We start from the raw sequence: 17858 nt of genomic DNA, 5'->3' as shown, positions 1-17858 counted from the left end.
CACTGTGCTGTTTGCTGAAGTTAAAATTAGGTGATAAAAGGAAATAAAATATAAAAATATAGGAGATAAAATGTAAAAGCGATAGAGCAAAGCGTGGAGCAGTAAGCAAGAGCGTCCGAACAGTAGCTGAGCAGGAAGCTTATTAGTTAGAAGTGTTTCTCAGTTTGGGTGCCTTGCGTCTTGTAGTGTATCCAGGATCGCTTGAAGTTCCTCTGTTGTCTCCTTTATTTTTGTGACAAATGTCATGGTCTCAGACTTCAGCTCTTCTGCTTGTTGAGTGTCTGCGGGCAGCAGATCTGCTGTGTCACTGTTATTTGACGTCTTCTCATTTGACCCAGTGGTTTGGTTGCTGGTGGATCTTGATTCTCGTTCACTCTCTCTTAAAGCGTAATCTTGGCGGAGTTTGTGGATTTCTCTGGAGTCAAGAAAACGAAGCAGACGTCAACAGCTACAAAAAGTGCAGATAAAACTCCTGTAGCTGTTTCAGCCACACGGACGACTCTCGCAGCCTGAGCTGCAACTTTCCCAACATTTACAACTTCAATTAAATCTTCATTTGAATCTCCGGAATTCCTCCCAGTCCTCGTCCAAGTCGAGCTCCAGCACTCGTTTCAGCTTGTGCATTGGAAAATGAGCCATTGCTTGTGGAAAACTCTTTTTCTAAATTTTCCACTGCTATTTGGATGTTTTGGATACAGCAAATTGTGGAGGTAATTTTTTCATGGAACTCTGTTATCATCATTTTGATCTTCTGTCGGTTTGTTTGCTGGTTAACCATGTTTGTTATGTTGCTCACACCAGATGTTACTCCACCAGCTACAGCTACACCGATTCCCACTCCTGTTACTATCAGATAAGCTCCAAGAGTGAACGGAGCCAGAATAAGTCCAACTACAGATGTGATTCCTCCAGCCAATCTTACTACACCTCCTGTCAGACTGCTGACGGTTGTGTTGAAGTGGACCATCTCCAAACCATCTGCCAACTCTCTCAGTACATCTAGAGTATTGTAAAGGTCTCCAATAGTTTGTATGCTCTGAAAAAATATATAAAATCTCAGTTCATTTGGTTAATATCCATGCCAATTTCCAAAACATTGTTACTTTATCATTTCATAAAACCTGTTTTTGTATAGTAAAATGTAAACATAAAAGCTAACTCACCATTTTATGAAGGTGTTTAATGATGAAAGGCCTGGTCAGGATTTCACTGACAGATGGGCGGATCGCTGGATCGGTCTGAAGTGTTTTATTTACCAGCTGACGAAGATCCTCAGAGAAGGTCTCAGGAAGAGCTTCATAGGAGCAGGTGAGTATCTTTGTAATAATCTCAACTGTGCTTTTTGCAGTAAACTAAATGGAATTAAAATATTAACCAGTTAACCAGTTGCAATCGACAAAATTACAACATACAACAATTGAGACAAAACAACCTATACTGTCCAACCAACACAATTTAATATCAATAATCACTGCTAAACCACAATCTAACCCGAACCCCAATGCTCATGTTTGAAATATGCTTTATAGCATTGAAACTGCAATATGAACACAACATGTGCAGAACAAAATTTATAACAAAAACCTTTTCCATATACTGTAGGCCTACATGTAAAGTGACTAAACACAAAAGTTGTCCATTTGATTTGTGTGCTATTGTATTTGTTTCTATAAATCATGTGAAGCCATTCAATAGCTTTCAAATTAATATCTGGCGTATATTAGATGCACACCATTATACATAATATATAATCCAGATATGTTCACTTAGGGTAATTGTTTATTTTTATAAACAATATTTTGGTTAATAAACCAGCTAAAATAATTGCATTTACTGTATTGGTTTGAAAATGTGATGCAAGGTTGATTGATTTGTCTCAACTAAGTAAACATCAAAGTAAACATCATAAAGACCCATTCACACCAAGGACGATAACTATATAGTTTTAAATATTAAAGAATAACAGATAACAACACAGAGAAACAATATCAGCCTGTCATCTTCGAGTATTCAAAAAACGAGCCAATGCACATTGGCGTGTGAGATTTGCATCTTGCGCTCTGCCCCGCAGCTCGGGTATAAATACGGAAGCAGATGCACACACCACTCGTCTTTCGCTTCGGAGCCGATCGGATGTCGATGTCTCTGAAGAGTGTTGAAGTGTTTTCAACGAGCGAGTGTATCGGTGCTTCCTCCGGAAGTCACTCCCAGTGCTGGTGTGTTACAGCGCGAGTGCAGCGGTGATCGCGAGCCCTCTGAGCTCTCAACTGCTGTCTTAACAGCATTCTCTGTGTTTGTTTGTTCTGACGGTTGGTTAGAGGGCGAAGAGGGTGAGTGCTTCACTGGTACAGGCTGCACCATCTCCTGTCAGTGTTGCCGCGGTCATTCCCCTGTGTGCTCCGGCACTGGTTGAGAGCACTATTTCCTGAAAGAGCAACATGGGTGTGTCTGCCTCTTTTTCAAGATGCCATTCCACCCATGCATTTCTGGATGCAGTCGTTCCCTGTCCCCAGCTGACGGTCACAATAGATGCATTACGTGTTTGTGCTTACAACACGCTGAAGCAGCTTTTGTGGATGGTTCATGTCCCCATTGCGGGAACATGACTATCTAAAGACTACTTCTTTCGTGAAGGTGGAGTCCCCATTCCCATACCCCGCTCTAGCGCCCCCCTCTGGCCAATCCCAGAGGAGACCTACTGTGCCATGTGTGAAAAAACATACTTTTTCAGAGGCTCCTAGGGCATATGGCATCTGCAGTAACGCCGCTCGGATTGCTTCACATGAGACTGCTTCAGCACTGGCTTCACAGCCGAGTCCCGAGATTGGCGTGGCAGAGCGGCACGCTCCATGTGACAATCACCCCGGCCTGCCGCCAAACCCTCAGTCCGTGGTCAGACCCTTCGTTTCTCCGGGCCGGAGTGCCCCTAGAACAAGTGTCCAGGTATGCTGTGGTCTCCACAGATGCCTCCAACACCGGCTGGGGGGCCATGTACAACGGGCATGCAGTAGCGGGGGTCTGGGCGGGCCCCCAACTGCATTGGCGTATCAACTGCCTCGAGTTGCTAGCAGTACATCTTGCTCTGAGACGCCTCAAAACGCAGCTGCTCGACAAGCATGTACTGGTCCGTACGGACAACAATGCGACCATTGCGTACATCAACCATCAAGGTGGTCTACGCTCCCGTCACAGACACTGTGCAAAGTCAGGGAGGAAGAGGAGCAGGTCTTGCTAGTTGCCCCTTATTGGCCCAACCGGACCTGGTTCCCCGAACTGATGCTCCTCTCGACAGTCCCTCCCTGGCCCATTCCTCTGAGGGAGGACCTTATCTCTCAGGGACGGGGCACCGTATGGCACCCGCGTCCAGACCTCTGGAAACTCCATGTCTGGTCCCTGGACGGGACGCGGAGGTTCTAGGTGATCTACCACAAGCTGTCGTAGACACCATCACTTCGGCGAGAGCACCCTCTACGAGGCATGCTTACGCCCTGAAGTGGAACCTGTTGTGAACCTGAACCTGAAACGCCCAGTCCATATGTGTAACCTCCACATGATACCTCCCTACGGGCGGGATGTGGCTTCCGCAGCGTCTCCCTTTCCCCCGAAAGGGCACGCTTTCCCGGTGTTATCCAAGTCTGTCTGAGTGGGTCAGTTACGTATGTAACCCTTGTTCCCTGCAGGAGGGAACGGACACGTAGTCCCGTCGCCACTATTGCTGGATCACCGCTGACTCCGGGCTCCTCTCGGCTCCTCAGCAAAAAACAAGTGGTGCGTGCATCCGCTTCTGTATTTATACCCGCGCTGCAGGGCGGAGCGCGAGATGCAAATCTCACGTCAATGTGCATTGGCTCGTTTTTTCAATACTCGAAGATGACAGGCTCCCTAAGCGTGATCCCAATCAGTACGGTACGTCCAACTACGTCTCCGTTCCCTTCTTCAGGGAACGAGGGTTACATACATGGATGGACCTTAAAATAATTTTTTTGAGTCAGAATATTGTTTATATTGTTACGTCCCCTGTTTGTCTAGGGGTAGCAGGAGAGTAACATATTGTTATAAAAGACAATGTCCACACGGAATAAAAAAAAAAAAGTGAAAGAACGAGAGAGAGAGTTGGTTCTGTCCGCAATCCCAGCACTCAACACACACACACAGGGTATCTCTTTTAGATTTTTTTAATTATCAGTAAAAATCTCTTTTACAGCAGTTAGGAGTAAGGTGAGGAATTAAATACAACTCAAATAAGTACCAGAAGACACCACATACCTCAGGAGGGGGTTAAAGCCAAAACAACAAACAAAACTGAAAAACTACCTGGGAGTAAGAAAGTCTAATTAACCTATAAAACCAAAAGAATCAAAGAAACAACATCTCTCTTACCTGACTTCCTGACTATCCCAAAAACAGGAGAAAATAAGGGGTTAGTAAAAACAAAAGAGGCACCCACCTCCCTACTGTGTCAGCAAGCAACAACAATAATGGGGCACACCAAGTTTTCTATCACTACAGAAAACACAACAGACTTTCAAGAAGCTTTAAGACACAAACAAGGTCTTTCAACGTTCAACACAGTCTGGGAAAGCGGACAGGACACACTCTCTCTGGGGAACAGCCAGTTTCCCTCTGTTTAAATGCGCTCCTCTCCACAAACTCTGATCAGGAACAGGTGGCATCAATTAGGCTCCTATGAGAGGACAGGGAAGAACAGAGGAGAACAGACAAACTACTTTTCCCAGCAGGCTGTTGGGCAAAAGGGAAACACAATCACAAATAACATACGTCCTGGGACGTAACACCTCCTCCCATAAGATTTTTCCTTGAAATTTCACAAAATGAAAGAAAAAACAAAAACAAGTTTCTACAATGAAAAACAGTGCACATTAGGTAATATCAACATAATACAATTTTAAACTGGTGGACTTGTCACAGAAGTTATCCAGCATTTGCTCAGTTCAACACCACATCAAAAGCAAGGGAATGGTTCTCTACACCCCACTTAACATCTTTACCAACTTATAGTTTGAGTTTCTCCATTCACATTATTTCCTTCTCTGACTTCAAGCTCAATCCTCTGCTGACCTCTGGGAGGTTCAAAGGAAGCTTGCCACAATGAGTGGATAAGGTCAACAACGTTCTTGAACTCCATCACTGGCAGGTGCGCCACTGCACACTCCAACGTTCTTGAACTCCATCACTGGCAAGTGCGCCACTGCACACTCCAACGTTCTTGAACTCCATCACTGGCAGGTGCGCCACTGCACACTCCAACGTTTCTGACAAGGTGTCACCCAAATTACCGTCCTTAACCACAACAGGTCTGGGGAAAACCTGGTCACCTGCTAGATCATTCCCCAGTATGAGACCTGCTCCTTTAAACGGTAGTTGGGAACAAACCGCAAGGTTGACTTTCCCAGTCACAAGGTCTGACCTCAAGTGTACCTGATGGAGAGGAACACAATAACACCCCATCCCAACACCACGTATTAGTACATCAGACCCGATGTATGAATTCTGTGAGAAGGGAAGTAACTCTTTCAGGATTAAGGACTGTTCTGAACCAGTATCTCGCAGGATCACAACAGGTTGATGCTCAGTGTCAGACAAGGAAACCGCCCCAGCATGAATGAAAGGTTGCATGGACTTCTTTTTAGTCAGAGACATCGCTTGCACAAGAGCAACATTCTTAGGGTTACCATCTACATTTTTTTTCCAAGCCTGGCAGTCTGCAATTAGGTGATCTGGATCTAGACAGTAAAAACAGACACGTCGACCTCTTCCACCAGGGGCAGACCTGTTGTCTGAATAAGCAGTGTCTCCTGACATACCTGAAAATGCACGCGTCGAATCGCGTGTCACAGTGTTTGGATGGGAAAATTGAGTGTTCGACGGCCGAAAAGATGGAAAAACCTTTCGGTGCGTCAGGATAAATTCATCTGCTAATACAGCAGCATCCAATAGCGAAGTTACTTTTTGTTCATTTAGATGAACAACAACACTTTCGGGAAGACAACCTTTAAAATCCTCCAGCAAGAGCAACTCTTGCAACTGGTCTAAGGTAGTGGTCTTGCTGGAGAAACACCACTTTTCAAATAATGCTCTTTTCTCTCTTGCAAATTCTACATGAGTCTGTTTCGCCGTTTTCACATGCGCACGAAACTTTTGGCGATATGCCTCAGGCACCAACTCATATGCTCTGAGAACAGCGGCTTTGACTTCTTCATAATCAAGACTTTGTTCAATCGGTAACGACGCACAAATCTCTTGAGCCTTACCGGTCAAACTGCACTGTAGGAGCAAGGCCCACATATCGTTCGGCCACCTAAGCTTACCTGCAATGCGCTCAAAAGCAACAAAGTATGCATCAACCTCGGACTCGCGAAAAGAAGGCACAAGTTTGATGTATTTACAGACATCAAATTCTTGACTGTTTTGCTCTTCATTCGAGGTAAGAGGTATAGCAGGAATGGATGCGGAGGAAGAACCGGAGGAAGACCTCAAGCGTGGAACAGCTTTAACCCTCTGAGGTCGACAAACGCGCCGACGCGTTTTGCCGGATTTTCTCCACATTGTAGCACTATAAACTTAAATTACTCCATCATTTATGGTCATACAGAAAAAAGAAATATAAAAAAAGAATCTGTGATATTTCTCCTTTTGTACGTGTCCACTTACAATCAAATCAAAACATTGTGCTTTTGTAAAATAAAGAAAATAAACAGGGTGTGCTTTCTGCCTCTCCGTCGCGGTGAACTTTTTTTTCTTGAGCACGTCTATAAACTGAAACAAAACTCAGCGAATACTTGTCACACATTTATGAGCCATATACCTTTATAAACATTTAAGTGTGTACTTTTAAATGATCGGATTCAAAACGAAAACAAATATTCTCTGTTTAAGTAATTTGTATAAAACCAACAAGATGTCCAGCTTCTCAAACGCTTGCTCATTACAGTTAATTTGGCCACGCCTACTCGCGCAAAAGATATTCACATGCAAATCTCCACATGGAACGCGAACGCGCTCGTTACCTCAACAACAAAACACTTCACTTCACTTTTCGTCGAGTTTGAAAGACGTGCCTGAGCTTACATTGGATTTAGGCTACCTCAGAAGAAGAAGAACGCGATTTGAAGACAAGAAAGATAAGGTAAGAAATTCTTACATAGCCTAGTTTGTTATTGTTGCATAAATGTCACGTTGCAGCTGAACTGTTGCTAGATATATGGGGAATATTATAATATTTAGACCCGTGTTTACTGTGTTTGTGGATATCTGCTCAAACATAGATATGTTTATGGTAACCATAATGTTTTATATTTGAGAGTGATCGCGTTTGAATGTATCATATTTTGCAAGCGATCGCGTTTGAATGTATCATATTTTGGATGAAAGCAAAACGCACCAAACGGCTTCATGTTTTTATTATTATCTCATTTCATATCATCATAACGGATGGAAACATTTGAAGTAACATGATAATCAATATATTTTTCTCTAGCTTCTTTTGGAAGATTTATAGGCTGCTATAGGTTATTTATTGTTATTATTATTTTATCCGCACTGCGCATATACCTTATGCCTACAAGGCACAACAAACCTGGTGTTCATTATATTATATATCGTTGGAAACGTGTGTGTGTGTGTGTATTCTGTGAATTTTAAAAAGCAATTTTAAAAAGCAATTTTAACCAGAAAAATCTAATATTTATTTCCAAAATCGTGCAGGCCTTTCTCTTGATATCAGTATGTTCACTTTTTTTTTTTTCAGGTCCCAGATGCCACTGAGGACTTCAACATTCACATGAGTCTCAGTACGTGAACATGGTAAAGTGAAAATCTTGGAAATGAAAGGTATGTACAATGTTTTTAGGAATGGCACAAAGGTCTCTGTCTTTGAAGTGCTTTTTTGGCATTTGTTGTGTATCTTTGGATTATGTTGTGTTGTAAATAAATCCAAACAATTTAAAAGCCATTATTTTTTAAATCTCCTCATTTACAGTATTGTGCAAGGTTGCTCAGAATGATAGGGGCCTGATAGCTCCTAATAGGGCCGTTAGGGGAGGTTCTTTGTCTTTCTCAGGTGAGAAAAGCTTACATATTAATGAGCTCTCGCATAAGGCTTTTTCACACAAAACACGTCGTAAAATTTTTATATATTATATATATATCAATATATTGTCTTATCTGAATGAGCAGTCAGGGTGATTTTCACATAGTTTTGCAGCAAATATTCTAGGCTACGTCATACAATTTTCAAAAGTCTTGTGAAGAAATAATCAGTATGGGTTTCATGGCCTTATTTCAGTGAGAATTTTTTTTTGTATTTTCAAAAACCACGCATAAATGTCATTATCTCAAAACTACAAACTTTTACATACATGCTGCTGATATATTATTGTAGCAGAGTTTGTGCTGAATACAGTGTAATTAGACTTTAGCCATGAAAATGTCACAAGTAACAGAAATAACCAGAAATGTCAGAACACCTCCAGGGCCCAGAAAACAGCTCAGACCTCAGAGGGTTAATTTCCATAGCTTGCAGATCTAGACGCCGCAGATTAATATCACGGTCAGCTTCTACCTCAACAACTCGGAGTTTCAAGCGCAAATTCTCACACTCCTGTTGTTTAATTTTGAGTTCTAACTCTCTTAAACGAATGGCCTGCACCGGATCAAAATTGGCACTTTCAATAACATCACTACCAGGAGAAATTTCCTCAGCCACAACTACAGGACTGCCCTTAACATCAGTATCTGGTAAGATGCCATCGCGCACAAGCTGCTCAAACAGTGAATCCTTAATTAATTGTTTTGTCGCTTCTTTTGGTACATCCAAATTAAAAAAATTTGCAATCAAAAGTAGATCCTTTTTCCTACACTTATTGAAGACCTCTGTAGTGGGAGAAAGCGTAAATGCTAATAAATCAAACTCCATTTCGATCACCCCCAAAAAAGACGGAAACAGTACAAATAGAGTAAGAAATCACCTCTTTGAAAAGTTGAGACGAGCCCCCAAATATGTTACGTCCCCTGTTTGTCTAGGGGTAGCAGGAGAGTAACATATTGTTATAAAAGACAATGTCCACACGGAATTAAAAAAAAAAAAGTGAAAGAACGAGAGAGAGAGTTGGTTCTGTCCGCAATCCCAGCACTCAACACACACACACAGGGTATCTCTTTTAGATTTTTTTAATTATCAGTAAAAATCTCTTTTACAGCAGTTAGGAGTAAGGTGAGGAATTAAATACAACTCAAATAAGTACCAGAAGACACCACATACCTCAGGAGGGGGTTAAAGCCAAAACAACAAACAAAACTGAAAAACTACCTGGGAGTAAGAAAGTCTAATTAACCTATAAAACCAAAAGAATCAAAGAAACAACATCTCTCTTACCTGACTTCCTGACTATCCCAAAAACAGGAGAAAATAAGGGGTTAGTAAAAACAAAAGAGGCACCCACCTCCCTACTGTGTCAGCAAGCAACAACAATAATGGGGCACACCAAGTTTTCTATCACTACAGAAAACACAACAGACTTTCAAGAAGCTTTAAGACACAAACAAGGTCTTTCAACATTCAACACAGTCTGGGAAAGCGGACAGGACACACTCTCTCTGGGGAACAGCCAGTTTCCCTCTGTTTAAATGCGCTCCTCTCCACAAACTCTGATCAGGAACAGGTGGCATCAATTAGGCTCCTATGAGAGGACAGGGAAGAACAGAGGAGAACAGACAAACTACTTTTCCCAGCAGGCTGTTGGGCAAAAGGGAAACACAATCACAAATAACATACGTCCTGGGACGTAACAATATATTTTTCCAACTGGATAACTTGTATGAATTATCACCAATATAACAGTGTTGGAATTTATCAATTCTTTCAATTAAATCTCTGCAATATCTTACAAACTAGTTATACAAAGCGTTAAACTAAACCAAAGATCTTACAGCACACTTCAGCATGCAGAGCTCATAGATGACACATCCCAACCTCCAGATTTCACTGTAAAAAAGCGAATATTATAAAGGCTTTAGCTTTTGGGGTTCGGATATGGAAATATAAATAGTCAACATTGCAAATGTAGGATGCTTGTTACGATTTCTCATCATAAGGTTTGCCACTCAAATTCTCCGGTGCAACATATGAGAGAACTTCAGTTTCTGCTGTTTGTGCATCACTGGACCTAATAAAAACAGAAATATATGGTAAAGAACATTATGTTTGCACATATGGACTATTTTGCATTTCGTTTTGAAGAGTTACCATTCATTAATCTCTCCAAACTCTCCAAGACGAACAGTTCCACATGCAGTGAAAAATATGCTCTGTCATAAGAAAACACACATATTTGACAAGTTGATAAGGAAGGTGGGAATGAGTGGCTTGCAATAATATCAGTCAAATTCAAATCAATAGAGCTTCTAGATATTTTGTGACCATGTCTGAAAGAAAATCAAATAATTGCAGAGAAACTCCCAAATATTTTATCTAAGATTAAATGTCAATAGAGTCAATAGTGGTTGAAACATGGAAACATGAAAACATGCTTTCAGACCATATATTATCTGATTTGCATTCGCACCTTGGGCTGCAGGTTTTTATGTTGAATCTGTTGATCATGCAGGTACTTTAATGCCATGCTAATCTTCACAGTCCAGTCCAGAATCTGTAAATTGATAAAATGTCAAATCAGAAGTGTTTGCAATAGATTTGTATTTTTTGTTATACGAGTATGGTGACACAGTGACATTATTTTTTTTTTCTTAATTCACATAAACAGAACATTACACATCACTATTTAGAGCATTGCAAATTATATTATTATTATTATTATTATTATTATTATTTTTATATTAGATTGCTACTACCAAGTTTACAAACAGGATGAACTACCCACCTGTTGTAGGAATAGTATTGTGGGTTATATATTTACAAGATTATTGACATCCTATTACATTTTATATGCATGAAAAGACTGACTACCATTGTTTGTTGACTCAAATGCTTTGAGTCATGGGGACAGCAGTTAATTATAGTTTGGTATCATTAAAATATTACACGATTTAAATTTGACCTCACAATCAAACCTCATTCTCAGATGATTCTGCGGCCTCTATTGTGCGTTTGATTTTCTGAGTGAGATCTCCGAGCTCTTTTCTGAGACAGACAGACACATATGAATCAGAATCTCTCTTTCCATTTAACAATTTTCTTTAAATATCATGATAACCTTTCCTTTGTGTCCGTCTTACCTGGCCAACACTGAACTTTTTAATGACAAACTGATCTCCACCTTCATTTTTCACCAGGATCATCTGCTCGTCTTCACTCACTAATGTGTAGCCAGGATATTTGGTATCTGACTGATTGTTGCCCATCTCAGAAACTTCTGCAAAGCGAAAAGTTTGAGAAGGATTTTATTTCTGTGGACATCACATGCTTTCTGTCACGTCTGTGTTTGGTTTTGGTTCATGTTTTCTTCTTTAAGATTTCATGTTGTGTCATGTCATTCCCTTGTTCCTCATGTGATCATATCATGTGCTTCTTTTGCTCTATAGCTGTGTTTAAAATCACCCACTAATATACCCTCATTCACTATTCCCTACATTACTCCACTAATATAGTCCACTGAAGGAGTGAATGAAAACGAGTGAGTGAATTCGGACACTGAGTGTGCCGGAAAATTGCCATATATCATCGTTCAGGGAGAAAACTGGACAATATAATGCGTGTTTTCGCCTTTTCTACATGTAAAAACAGACTGAGGGGGAGATGTGAAGATGCCGGATAGCAGATCTATTAATAATGTCACTGATTAAATCCACTGCCTATCACTCAATGACATAATCACATTGGGAAATGTGAATATTTAGAATGACAATTAAACTCCAGTTACATTGGGCCTACCTGCGAACACTCCCAAACACTCCTTCTTATAATGGCTTTATTTACAAAGCACAAAGAAAACAAAAAAAATCAGTGTGAATGCAAAGAATAGTTGAATGTAGAACTTGACTGAATTTTGTCCTGCTTGTTTCATGATTCAGGCCCATTTATACTTTATTTAAATTTTGCTGCTGTGATACATTTAAGAAATCCATCTCGTCTTTTTCGTTCTGTTATTTAGGTCGCCATTTAACCATGGTTTACGATAGCTAGTTAACTCCTCCTATTAAACAAATGAAACAATATTTCCACCCGAGTCTGTGATCAAAGTAAATATAAATTCTCTCATTTATGATGCAGGTGTATTTATATTGTGCTTAGAAAAAGTATTTGTCACCTCCAGACCAAGACAAAGGCATTCAATTAATGATTATGACGAAACAAGATGGAGTAATAATAATACAGCATGGACCTCTTAGGTCTAAAGTAACGTAGTACATTTTTCCACAGAGAAAAGGAGGAGTCTTACCTTATTTTCAATAATATCTGTGTGTGTCTCAAAACTCTCGAAAGTCACTGAACTCACTTCATTTGTGCAAGATGCTGTTGGTTAATAATTTATAACAATCACACAAGATAGCAGAGATCCAGTTAGAAGCGTTTAGCCACACACTGGTCAATTGCAGGAACATTTACTGTACAGGCCCTTAATCATTTCATACATTGCATTATTATGATTTTATTCCTCTTTGTACTGTAAATCATCTATATTGCACAAAGTTGTCAGAAAACAAAAACAAAAACATTTAGGTGGCAACTTTTGATGGCAAATTTTCCACGGGGGAATAATTTGCTAGGAGTCGTGTGAGGTGAAGTTTTCTTTAGTAAATGGTTTGATTTGAATCTCATCTTTCCATCAATATCTGTCGTTCTTGCAGCTCCATGTAAACATGTATTATGTTGCAGTTCCTTGTGCAGAATAAATGTGCCATAATTTTGCTCTTGGTGAGGTTTGACTTTAGACCCTGAATGAAAGTGAAAGCATTCAGAGGCGTCTGGAAGCAATATAATATTTCAATATGAACCTTAGAACTTTTATCATTTTTATTCTGTTTATGATGATATAAGTGAATGTGCTTTAATATTTAACTTATCTGACTTATTTGAATTATTCACAAAATGAGTCATACATGGAGCCCTAATGGGCAAAATGCATAAGTATATATATTTTTTCACAATGACTTTACATAAATTAATTAGTAATAATAATAATAATAATAATAATAATAATAAGTTTATTTTATATAGCGCCTTTCTCAAACCCAAGGTCGCTTTACATAGTAGGAAGGCAAGGAAACACAACAACAACAACCAAAACAATACAACAAGACAAGTTATCTATATGAAGTTATGAGTTAGGTGTGGAGAAGTGATCGTTAAACAAAAAGGTCTTGAGATGTGCTTTAAAGAGGGAAAGAGAAGTACAGTCTCGAAGAGGTTGTGGGAGGCGGTTCCAGAGTTTGGGGGCCAAGGCACTGAAGGACCTGCCACCCAGGGTGGAGAGTCTGGAGCGGGGGATAGCCAAGAGATTTTGGTCAGAGGATCTGAGTGAGCGGGAAGGAGTGTAAGGGATCAGGAGGTCACGGATGTAGGGGGGAGCAAGGTTGTGGAGTGCTTTGAAGGTGAGTAGTAATACTTTGTATTTGATCCGGGACGGAACCGGTAGCCAGTGGAGTTGGTGGAGAATAGGGGTGATATGTGCTGATCGTCTGGTATGGGTGAGGAGCCTGGCTGCTGAGTTTTGAATATATTGTAGCCTTTGAAGTGATTTAGCAGGGAGACCAAGGAAAAGTGAGTTGCAGTAGTCTAGACGGGACATAATAAAGGAGTTAACCAAAATCTGAGCATCACTAACAGAGTGGGTTGGAGGCGAGCAATGTTGCGGAGGTGAAAGAAGGCAGTCTTAGTGAGTGATTTGATATGAGGATCAAAGCTAAGGGAGGAGTCAAGCAGAATGCCAAGGTTTTTAACAACAGGGGTAGAGTGAACAGGTGAACCATCAATGTTGAGAGTGAAGCTGGGAGATTTGGAGAGGATGCTTTTTGGGCCAATCAGGAGAATTTCGGTTTTATCTGTGTTGAGTTTGAGAAAATTGTTTTGCATCCATAATTTTAAGTCAGAAAGGCAGTCAGTGAGGGAGCATGGTGGTGGGTCAGAGGGAGAGGGAGTGGTAAGATAGAGTTGGATGGCATCTGCATAACAGTGGAAGTTAAGACCGTGGCTGCGTATGATCTGCCCAATAGGGAGGATGTATATGAGAAAAAGTAGGGGCCCAAGTACAGAACCCTGGGGAACACCACGAGTGACAGGGGACTTGGAAGACTGATGTGAACCCAATGTTACAAATTGCTTTCTGTTGGAGAGGTAAGACTGAAACCAAGTGAGTGCTGTGCCAGAAACACCAATAGCAGACAGACGGGCAATTAGAACATTGTGGTTGATGGTATCGAAAGCAGCACTAAGGTCAAGGAGGATGAGAATGTTAAGTGAACCAGAGTCAGCAGACAGGAGGAGGTCATTAACTATGCGTAGAAGAGCAGTCTCTGTACTGTGACATGAACGGAAGCCAGATTGAAAAGACTCGTACAGGTCATGGTGATTAAGAAAAGTGTGAAGTTGAGAAGCCACCACTCTTTCCATTACCTTGGCCAGAAAGGGGAGGTTGGAGATAGGGCGGTAGTTTGATAGTGATGTTGGGTCGCAGTCCGGTTTTTTGAGAATGGGTGTGACTGCAGCAGTCTTGAGGGCAGCAGGCACAACACCAGAGTTCAGGCAGGTATTTACAATCAGTGCAATGGGTTCAGATAAGGATGTGTTGCAGGCTTTAAGTAGAGGGGTGGGGGCAGGGTCAAGCTGACACGATGAAGAGTTTGATTTATTAATAATGTCAGTGATAGTGAGGGAGTCAATAGCGGTGAAATGGGAGAGCTTAGGACCCAGAGAGGGGGGAGATGAAGAGAGAGAGATAGCATTGTGGTTGAAGCGGTGGTAAATTTGGCTAATTTTGTCATCAAAGAAGTGTAAGAAAGCCTGACACTGCTCAGGGGTCTTAGGACAGGCAGTGACAGGTGGTTTGAGGAGTTTGTCCACAGTCCTGAAAAGGGTTTTAGGCCTGGTCATGGAGGACGTTATGAGTAATGAGTAATAGTTTGAACGGGCAGCATTGAGGGCATCCCTATATGTCAGAGTATGTTCGGTGTAAAGCATGGAGTGAATTGTAAGGCCAGTTTTCTTATATAGCCGTTCAAGACGGCGGCCAGAGGCAGAGGAGGAATTAATTAGTACACCATTAGTTGTTATTTATTTTTATTTTTTATTTTTTTAAGGCAATCGGTTTGCATGCTTTCGTTTATAAGTAAGGATAACTAATTAGATTTTACAGTGTATATGTGCAGGTGACTAAACACCTTTATGTGCAAGATGCAATATTGCAGAAGAGGTATTTATGGGTAATGTGCTGAGGGTGAATTTACATATTGCGTTGATGAAGTATTGATGCACATATTAATGAAGTGCATAGACTTCATCAAGGTGAGCCTCTGAAGTTGCTGCCAATGGGTAAAGTTTGTCTGGTTAGTCGTCCAATCAGAAGTCGTTACTACACCATCTGGCCACAGTGATGTCTCTCTACAGACCATTCAGAAGTTGTGTTACACGCACCGGCTGGCACCACATAAACAGCTTATATGCTCTCTCTGGAAACATGAGAAATAAGTGAGACAGGGCAAACTCTGCGTCCGTTTTTCATCTCGCTCAGCAGAAAGAGGAGCGAGGATTTATTAAACATTCACAATTTAATTCCTCCTCTGTTACAAACACTCAATGTTCTCTATGAAATAAACACGACTTCAAAATAAAATACAATTTGTCTTTTTTTTTCATCTTTCAGCAAATACTGAGTTATAAGTTTTGTGTGATTAAATAAATCAAAATGACAATAACCACTGTTACCCTGTAAGTTGTCTGTTTTCAACTTAAACTAATACACAGCTTATGTTACCACTTACATATCGTTCCTAAATGCATTTTCCATTTCCAACTAAAATCATTTTTACTCTTCCAAAATGCATGAGCTGACAGACTTTTAAATTGTTTTTAACCACTTTTAAAATATATAACATTTGTTTTTAATATTAGCTTTTAACCATTACATAAACTAAGTTTTTAACATTAGCTTTTCACATTTTACCCAATATCATACATTTCAAAACTATTAGACTTTACAAAAATGTTCAAGGAGCTAAAAATAAAACTCTGACCGACGTGACTTTGGTAGCAACATGTACATATGTCCACATATTCATAAAACAGCCTTATTAGCTGACATTAAAACATTAAGCAACATGTCAACATATTATACTAAAGGTACTTGGCTTAATTTACTATTCCACCAACCTGGAAACAGGAGAAATAAGTGAGACAGGGCAAACTCGTCTGTTTTTCATCTCGCTCAGCAGAAAGAGGAGAGCTGCAAAGCGGACCAAACTGACGTAAAGCACAATAAGCGCCACACCGCCCCCTGCTGGCGACCTCACAACTACTCCTGACATAATATTTTAGTGCAAGGATGGTGGAAACAGGTTCATTACCCCTGAACAAATATTCAAAACATTAATTATAAAGTTACAGAAACTACCACAAATGTGGTAACACTTTAGTGGGCATCACAGTTGTCATGTATCTAATGAAACATTGTGTGTTTAAATTGCACATACTTTGTTATATAATTAACACAAATCTTGTTTATATGTTTTAATTTAATATGTAAAAAAAAAAAAAAAAAGATTTGTTTTGCATCACATGTTCACAGCACTGAAAGTGTTTTACAAGTTTCAGAAATAAACGGGATCAAAGCGGTTATCAGAACCAGGAAGATTGTAAAACTCTCTGTAGTTGTAAGATCATTCTCAAACACCACGCACACCCTGTAACGAGTACAAAGGTTGTTTTCATCAAATGAAATCAAGAATGACTGTGATTTACTGTTGGTTGAGCACCTTCTAATGCTCTTATACCTTTCTGAAAAACTTGTACATCTGTAGGCTCATAATAGTCGTTGTTGGTTCTCTGACTGAAAATATCTCTGCTTCTCTGGATTATTCTCTATCCTGACCCAGGAGTGTTTTCTCTGAGGAGGTAAGGGAGATCTTCACTCTTATTCCTCTGTATGTTATGGCCAGTGAATAATCTGTGTATTTACCCTTGATATGTGTGGCATTTGAAGGCATTCAGTAGCTTGGATTTGATACGTGAAAAATAAGAACATTACAGGAAAACATCCTAAAAATGCGTTAAAAAAGCCCTTTAAAAGTGCAAACATTTGAACAATGACTATATTAAGTTTATTTATTTTTTTAATATATTTTTTTTTATGAAATTGTTAAAAATATATTGTTTTGGTAATGGGAAAGCATACAGGGTTTTTTTTAGCATACAAAGGGCAGCTTGTAATTTGGGTTGTTTTGCATGGTCAAATAAACCCAACCGTGAGTAATTTACACTTAGAATGTTGAGATGTTCATTTAACTTGGCATAATGGGTTTACATCTTAACTTACTGTATCTTGAAAAAAATAGCAATATACAGTACACAACCACTTCCTTTATTTCAGAAAAATACACCAAATATAGCACATTTATAGAGTTTGCATTAATATATACCATTTACATTTAAACTCGTTTAACAAACATTTTTAGAAGTAAATATTAAACATTTAAAAGTAACATTTTAAATCACATGTGAACATCAGACGGCAGCTGAGCATTTCTCATAGGCAAAAGATATTGTGACAGGCTCCTTATAATCTGCACATAAACAAACAGTACATATTTTAATATCCAGAGCAGTTAGATTCAGTATTATAAAGAATAAAATCAGTTTATTTATGCAAGGCAAAGGCGATTCCATCATG

The 17858-nt window shown here is 39.9% G+C and overlaps 1 protein-coding gene across 1 annotated transcript; it reads right to left on the bottom strand.

Moving 5' to 3' along the window:
- Window positions 1-544: 544 nt before the first annotated feature.
- On the bottom strand, window positions 545-16399 carry LOC311079854 (serine/threonine-protein kinase Nek1-like; the record flags this gene model as incomplete). Its single annotated transcript, XM_084109581.1, has 9 exons — window positions 16343-16399; window positions 11254-11390; window positions 11089-11158; window positions 10584-10667; window positions 10265-10326; window positions 10098-10184; window positions 9949-10003; window positions 1164-1352; window positions 545-1036 (listed from the first exon to the last, which is right to left on the bottom strand). Exons 2-9 carry the CDS (start codon window positions 11298-11300, stop codon window positions 545-547), a joined length of 1086 nt encoding a protein of 361 aa, XP_083965707.1. The 5' UTR covers window positions 11301-11390; window positions 16343-16399.
- Between the last annotated feature and the right edge of the window lie 1459 nt (window positions 16400-17858).

The sequence above is a fragment of the Abramis brama genome, assembly GCF_963993115.1.
Source record: "Abramis brama genome assembly, chromosome: 3".
Classification (NCBI taxonomy): Eukaryota; Metazoa; Chordata; class Actinopteri; order Cypriniformes; family Leuciscidae; genus Abramis; species Abramis brama.
Note: the sequence above shows the minus strand (reverse complement) of the source record. Positions and strands in the feature narration are given on the sequence as shown.